We start from the raw sequence: 8,216 nt of genomic DNA on the forward strand, positions 1-8,216 counted from the left end.
GCATTTTTCTCGGCGATACCCACGTGCCGGTTCTATAAGCCCACCATGGGTGAATAATAAAAGAGCAAACCTTCCTTACCAAATACTTATGAAATCTATTCACACTAAATAACACATTTTATTTCTTATCTTCAGAAGATCCCTTGTCACTGTCACAGAGATATTTCTTTCCGTTTATCTGAAATCATCACGCCGATTCGCCATTTATATAAACGGCACCTGCTACACGTCACCGCGTTATCTCTGTTGCGTTAGCACAAAAAGGGGCAGGGTAATTTCGCGCGCTGCAGAAAGCTAGCTTGCATACGGATGATCAGGGCTGCGTTATTTTTGCTCGGATAGCCACGTGTGTTGCTGTCTGTTGGCAGAAATTCGCTAGGGAAAGTTATTGCGGCGAAAGCCCTGCCCAAGCGTGTAAAATGAGGTTCATCCCATGAAACTCGTTAAGAACGGTTCGAGAGTCGTTTGAACTTCAGCAAGGCATCTGAACTCAAGATACATCCGAAGACTTGAACGGTGGCCAACGGACAGCTATAACCTGGTATTTATAGAACTGCTCGGTAAGGATTTTAAATAAGAGCTATGGGCTCCTCCTGCTGCAAGTGCTGCAAGCCCCCTGAAGAGGAACCTGAAGAACGTGCTCCACTGGTCCTAGAGCAGCCGGAAGCCATTGAGCAGCACCCTGTCATAGTACCCCATCGGCCCCTTCTAAATGAACCAGGGCCGTTGGAGCCGCTCCCGTCTGAATCTGCGCAAGCAAGTGTCGTTTCCAGTGCGAGGACGATGACGACCACTGAAGGAGGCAGCGGCGCCACCGCCAAGCCGAGCGAAGCAGATTCTTCGTCCGATGTTCAATCAGGAAGTGGTGACAGCGAGGGCACCGCTTCAAGTGAAGACCGCAGTTCATCTTCTGGTGTCGGTGAGAGTGAGTCGGACGACCCCACCAATGACAGGCCCACGGAAAGACCCCAAGAAGGTAACTGAAGAGAGCTCCTTTGTCATCCCAGGTGTCACGGTGAGTTTCAGGGAGTTATTTTTGTTTGAAGCACAAGACGGTTTGAAACGTGAGCTGCAGATTTTAAAAACGTATGCCTTGTGTACCATTGCAAACGTGCCATACAATGATGACAGTGCCACAATGATTGACCTCAAGGTTATATACACCCGTGCTGTGAATATGAACTTCTAACGTCATTTAAGAACGATCTACGCAAGCACATTAACACATCATGTTCCACTTACAATTCCAAGAAAGACATTTCGTCTCTCTCCGCAATGTTTTGTGAATTCTGGCACGTATCCTTCCAGAGGGCGAATTATGGTCTAATGATGCTGCAGTCCAGCCTTCCGCGCACACCTCGTAACAAGAACGACTTCTGCACATTATCAAAGAACATTTTGCATGTAACATTTAGTTGAAAAATAAGTCTGTTTTCTTTATCTGTCCTCACATTGGTTTTGTTTCTTTGTTGTAGCTTTCGTAGAGGAAAATGAGAACACATGCATGTTTTGAATGTACTATTTAAATATTGACGTTGTTGAGCTGTTTTGGTCCCCTGCTCGCCAATTGTAAGAAGAGTGGGGGGAGAGGGGAGGGCGGGGCATTCACGCTGCATCACCCGTTTGTTTTTTCGCTTTCTTCACCACGTGTCACAGGTGCAATGTGCTGTACATGCATAGTGAGATTAAGTGAAACTGCGTGATTCAGCAGACGTCTTGTGGCACAGGGCCTGGTCGATATAGAATGAAAAGGTGAATGGCAAAAATGTTTCGGAACGGCTGGTAGTTGTATCAGCGTTTTTCGGAAGCAAAAAATTATGTAGTTCCGATGCCTCTACTGTGATCCTAGTGACAAGGCTACGAAAGGGTGCAATCAAAAACCAAGACGCCGACGTTGTTTTCTTGTGCAGGGTACAACCCTTTCCTATTGCTCCCGGTGCCAGGCGAATTCACCTTGAAGACAGCAGCTGCTCCTCCTGAATGTCCACTGTCCTCGGAACGCCGAATGCACCGTTTTCTTCAGTCCTGCGTTACCACACTGACGCTTCGTCAGGTCGTGTTGTCCTGAAATAAAGATTTCTTTTATCATTTGCGGTCACGCTTTTCCTGTGGTGTTGAAAGATATATTTCAGGTCCCCAACAAAACAGAACTGAAAATTTTTCTGAACGAGAAGTTCGATTGTGATCGACGGGTAAATTCTCCTGAAAACTCAAACGCCTAATTGTTATGCGTTGCGTAAATGTCGTATTCATTTGCTTTCATATTTCAGGTGCGATTTTGCATGCCTTGAAGCCATTATTCGGGTTCTTATCATTACAATAGGTGTCCCGTCGTGGACATAAAGTGAGGAAACGTAGCAACTTGAATGATTCCTGTTTGTTGCTTTTCTTTCTTTTCTTTGTGCCATTTACTCGTGCCATTTACCCTACTCATGCCATAGCTGAAACATGAAACACTCTGCACAGTTTCATTTGCACTGATGTGGCCGTAATGGTGAAACGTTTTTCACTCGACACGTGGCCTTTGTGCACATCTTTTTTTCCCTGGTTTCAAGACGTCGAGAACCTTGGCAATGTCGTTCGTCGAAAAATAATTTTGCTAGTTGCGCATCGTAACTTACAAAACGTTTTCATTGGACTGCAAATTTATCGATATTATGTGGCATCCTCAGCATGCCTGCCTTATCTCTAACTACAGAGATATCTTATTCTGTTTGCATCTTCAGCTGCATACATAGGTTCCCTTCTGTGCGTTTTATCTTAGCTGTTAAATAAGCAGCTTAGAACGACTTGGCAATGCCGCATACACTGTTCGTATCTTGCATCACCGACGTCTTTTTACGGTAGCAACATTGAGCTAAAGATATCCCACAAAAGCAGCCAAGATACGTAGGTAGTCAACACATTATGGACTTCGTCTGCAGTCTTACCTGTATGAGCGTGCAAGTTAGCAGTTATCAAATAAGCTCTCTGTGCAAGGACTCGTCGATAGGATGTCCTATTGCTTTCTAATTTTTTGACGTTCGCCTGAAAAGGAACACCTCACATTCTGAAGTCAACCGACAACGGTCTATTAGCGGATTGAATAAGTCGAACTGTCATCGAATGCTGACAGTTTCCCCACCGGCGCCTCAACTCAGTATTGCCCCATCCAAGCGCTTTATCTTCAGTCAATTCTTTTCATTCAAGGCTGTTGTAACCTCTGCATTGAGCACTGCTTATCGGCAGGGTATCCCGAAACGAAGAAAATTCGGGAACACTTTAGCTCCGGTTTAAAAATCGGAATAAAAATGTTATTTGACCCGCCTGCCCCACCCCCGTGCGGATCTTCATCCGTGTGCATGGCATTTACAACTTGCTGCATCAATTATTTCCTGATTCCTTGATTCGCGCCTCTATTTTGTCACACGTATTCATTAGCAAATACAAGCTACCACCAACGGTACATATGTGCCCCTTTAACTAAGCCGTAGAAACGTGCCTCCCTTCTCTCACAGTGAGGTATACTCACACGGGGTGAAAAGTTCCTTAAATCGACTTTCATTTCCGTATACCGCCTGCTTAAATCATTTATGTCACGTGCTCTGCGTCACATCACATAACTCGCTGAATACTCAGTGCCAGGTCTTCACCTGCAAACTAGCCCCTGCCGGATACCTGCAAGCTAGCAATTTTATGCCCCCAACGCCGACTCTAGATTCACGCTTAGGGAAGACTAAAAAGGTAGCTGAAGAGGCATTAGAATTCACGTGAACTAAAGCAGTCGATTCTGTGAAGGCTTAATGCGAGTAGTCTCGAGTAAGGACTCAAATAAAACTGCAATATCCGCCTTTGTAGCCTCGGTAAGCATCGCATACAGGTAGTCTCACCAGACCCACCTTTAACGCAAAAACCCCGCCTCACCCGAAGCCAAGAAGCCTTGAATAACCTAATCGCCCATGCGGTTTACACGTCACGTATTATGGCCCACTGGAGTGAGTATACAGAGGAAATTATTACGTGCCCCCACTGCACGACTATACCGCGCGGCGGCATATCTAATCTACTCAGCTTTTCTACTGGACGCTACGAAATCGAGCCCTACCGCCTGAACTACCGTTCCCATTTAGGAACTGATGCTAACACACATGATATTTGCGAAGTATGGCTTCCTTAGTGGCCTGGTCAGAGCAATATGATTTGAGGGATGACCTGTGCAAACAATTAATATTCTGCCTACTCACCTTTACCCCATCCATGGCCATGAGCCTTCCTATTGAATAAAGAACATTATATCAATATCGTTAAATAAAACTGTTTCTGCCTTCAGGCTTATCGGCAGCGCATGATGCGGGGTATGCAGACCGGTGATGACGTCATCGGTGGAGATGATTCATTTCCTACTTGTACATGCTTTTACTGAGGAAGGAAACCAACGCCAAAGAAGGTGAAAGTCGCGAGGCATTGTTTGGTGGCAGCGTACGACTAATAAACGAAATTGAGTGAAAGCAGTGGACATTTGAAGCACCGCCGATAATGCTGACATTGTCAAGTTTCTCCACATCGCTTCGCTGCTGTGAGAAGAATCCTGAACATCGTCGTGACTTTAATAATTCACTTCATGTTATCCTAAATGGTGGCTGAAAGCCACACTGTGAGCTTAATCTGCAAGTTTCACATCTTCTGGTGGGTGTATCTCGTTATATTCTCGAAACAATGTTTTGCCTTCCCCTGAATGCTGTCAAGATAATTCGTAAAAGACCAGTTCTTCCTGCTTCACTTGATATTTCCCTGTGGCGAATTAGATACTGCGCAATGCAAGAGAGCGTGGGAAGGAATGGCAATCAAAATGTTACGTTATCACGACGCCAACAATAGTTTAAAGGTGTATTAAGTCGACCAGCTCAAAACCTTGAAGATGGCAGCATAAACTACGGTGCCTAGAAAACAGCTGATTGGCAATGACTAGTTCTGGGAAACAATGTAAGATTCAGATACACATCGAAGCACATTTGACACACAGACGTTATGCAGAAGACGAGGTGAAATTACTCGTGCATGGCCATTCGAGTGCGCATCGCGTGGTAACCTGCGCAGTGGCCGTCACGCCTTCAAAGAAGCATTCCTTGAAGCGATGGGCAACCCGCATGACACACCTAAAGGACGTCGCGTGTGGCTAGCCGCGTAACAAACCGGTCTCTCTCTTCTCACTGACCCTACCTTTCCAACCTGCACGGGAACCAGTGTTTGTAGAGACACTACACCAGACCTCACTTTCGCACATCGTCTCCCTCACGCGTCTTGGTGCAATACCCAAAAGAATCTAGGAAGTGGTCATTTCATCATAGACATTCTTCTAAACATTTAGCTGCCCTGTAGGCCTCCCAGTGTTACAAATTTCTCGAAGTGGGATTCTTTCCGAGTGTGTAGAGCAGCCCTCGCCTACACCCCCATTAATGACACAACCGAATGGTCCGAACAACTACAAAGCGATGTCCAATGAGTAACTTGTCCCCTACCAGATGACTGCCTAAGCGACATGGTTGACTCCCTCCTCCTGCATTTATGGGAAGCTAAAGGCGGCCTAGAACGACGCTGGCAACGGCAGCGTTGGAACCGGATCCTGAAAAGCCGCCTCACCCGTCTAAACAGAGAGATAGAGACGCATGCAGCGACTCTTTCTCGACAGAATTGGGAATCGCTATGCAACAAGATAGATGGAAATATGAGTGTATCTCAGACTTGGAACCTTTTTAGGCACTTATTAGAATCTAGTGAGGCTAAGACAACCCAACAAGATAATCTCCCTAGACTAATACATACTTGCGATACACCTCCACTGGAACTTCTCCAAGAACTACGCGAACACTACTTCCCCAAGTATCCTTCTATAATACACCCCGATTATTCAGGGCCCCCTAACGACTTCCTCGACCAACCAATCACGGTATCAGAGGTGCAGGCTGAGCTTCAGAGGCTTAACACGTCTTCAGCCCCCGGTCCAGACGGAGTGCATAATTTGGCACTCGAGAATCTCGATTCCCAATCTATTGCCGCTCTTACCGAATACTTTAACGAGTGCTGGCACCTGGAAACCCTCCCGCCGCAATGAAAAGAGGCCAGTGTTGTGTTTATACCACAAGCTGGGAAACCGCTGCTAATTTCAAACCTTAGGCCCATCTCTCTCACCTCTTCGGTCGGCAAACTAATGGAGCATGTACTCCAGACCAAAATTTGTCAATACCTAGAAGGCAAAAATCTCATGACCACCTGCATGTTTGGATTTCGTCGTGACCTTTCTACACAGGATCTCTTCTCACAGCTAAAACACCATATTCTCGACTGTCAAACCTATGACTCCAAAGCCATCCTAAGCGTGAATATTACCAAAGCATTTGATAATGTTACACATTCAGCAATCCTTCAGAATCGTACAACCCCGGTAGTCGGCGCCAAGTTGTATAATCATGTCGGAGACTTCCTCAAGAGCACAGCCACACTTACCTTTGTGCGACCACTGCCTTCCAGAGGTCACGCTAGGTGCATGAGGGACGCCCCAAGGCGCCGTCCTCTCCCCTATACTATTCAACATAGCACTTCTCCACTTACCCGAAAAATTAGCACAGATTCCCGACATTTATTTCAGCCTCTAGCCGACGACATCACTGTCTGGGCTAACCGCGGCAGTGATGCCGAAATAGAGGCACATCTACAATGGCACTAAACACCATCGGCACCTATGTGAGGGAACGTGGCCTAACTTGCTCCCCTTCAAAATCAGAACTCTTTCTCTACCGCCCCAAGCAATACAATTCAGGCAGTGCGCCTATTTCCCTCAAGCGAGATACTCATTTTATCCCACTATAGTATCCACAATCCGTGTACTGTATCTAGTTCTTCACTCCCATGGTGCGCACGGAGAAATCATTAAGACTCTCCATACAAAAAGTCAACAGACCACCCGAATGATTCGCTGCATAGGCAACCGTCGAGCTGGCTTACGGGAGCGAAACACACTTCGCCTCACCCAGGCTTACATTATACGCCGCGCCACATATGCCCTCCCATACCACCCCTCAAACAAAAGGAGAGAGACCGGGTGAACGCGCTCCTACGAAGTTGCCCGAAAACGGCTCTACGACTTCTCCCCAGCACATCTAATGCTCGACTCCTCAAACTCGATGTACACACTTTCGAGGAACTTAGAGAGGCAACATTAACGGCACAAATAGCCCGCCTATCCAACTCGTCGGCTGGCCGAACTTTATTATCCCACTTAAACCTAAGGCCGGTTGCACACCCCATTGACGGTGTACGCCTTTCTCCTAACCTCCTCTCTAATCTCATCATACCTTCAATCCCTAAAAACATGCACCCTGAGCGATACCAGGGCCGCAGAATAGCCAAGGGCTCATGCCCTTCACAGACAATATATATAGCGAGGACGAAGAGGTGGTCCACGTGGACGCAGCAGAATATACGTCAGGCTCCCGTTTGGTCCTGGCTGTAGCCGACAATCAAGCAAAGCTGCTTACTTACAGCACTATAATCACCAATTCTACCACAGAGGCAGAGGAGGCAGCCGTCGCGCTCGCTCTCATCTCTACATCTGCCACAAATATTATCTCCGACTCCAAATCTGCGATTCTACATTATGCCAACGGCTATACATCCCGCACCGCTACTCGCATACTACGCTTCTGGCAGCCCTGGCACACCATAAGCCTCATCTGGACGCCAGCACATGCCGGCCTCCCTGGCAACGAAAAATTCCCTAGCTCGAGGTTACTCATTCCGGGCTAGTGAAACGGAGCCCTGTCTACAGGCCGGAGAGCGCTTTTCTCTTTTTCCGCGATATTCTCTTGTACTACCGGGACAAACGAAGGGAATATATACGCCCCTAGCCCCCTCTCTCACCGTAGCGAAGGCCGTATAGTGGCGAAGCTTGCAGATGGGTTGGCGCCATATCCTACACTTCTACATGCCCGATACCCAGACCAGTTTTCCTCGTCATGCAGACTCTGCGGCAAACCAGGACACTTCCTACACATCCGTCTTACATGCCCCACCTTTCCTCATCCCCCATCACCGAACGTCGCAGCGTCCTACTGGCAGTCTCTCATGAAGAACACTTCAAGTCAAGAACAACGGAAAATTATCTCCAGTGCTATGAGGAGGATTGCTTTTCAAGGACTTTCTTTTGCCTTATAAGGGTGTCTTCCACATAGTAAGGGAGC

The 8,216-nt window shown here is 47.1% G+C and overlaps 1 protein-coding gene across 1 annotated transcript; it reads left to right on the plus strand.

Moving 5' to 3' along the window:
• The first annotated feature begins 276 nt into the window (after positions 1-276).
• LOC146174205 (uncharacterized) lies at positions 277-2,092 on the plus strand. The gene is made up of 2 exons (XM_084583551.1): positions 277-1,015; positions 1,911-2,092. The coding sequence occupies exon 1, from the start codon at positions 583-585 to the stop codon at positions 982-984; it is 402 nt and encodes a 133-aa protein (XP_084439677.1). The 5' UTR covers positions 277-582; the 3' UTR covers positions 985-1,015; positions 1,911-2,092.
• Positions 2,093-8,216: the final 6,124 nt, after the last annotated feature.

The sequence above is a fragment of the Amblyomma maculatum genome, chromosome 11 (genome assembly GCF_055883805.1).
Source record: "Amblyomma maculatum isolate TAMU_Amacu chromosome 11, ASM5588380v1, whole genome shotgun sequence".
Lineage (NCBI taxonomy): Eukaryota > Metazoa > Arthropoda > Arachnida > Ixodida > Ixodidae > Amblyomma > Amblyomma maculatum.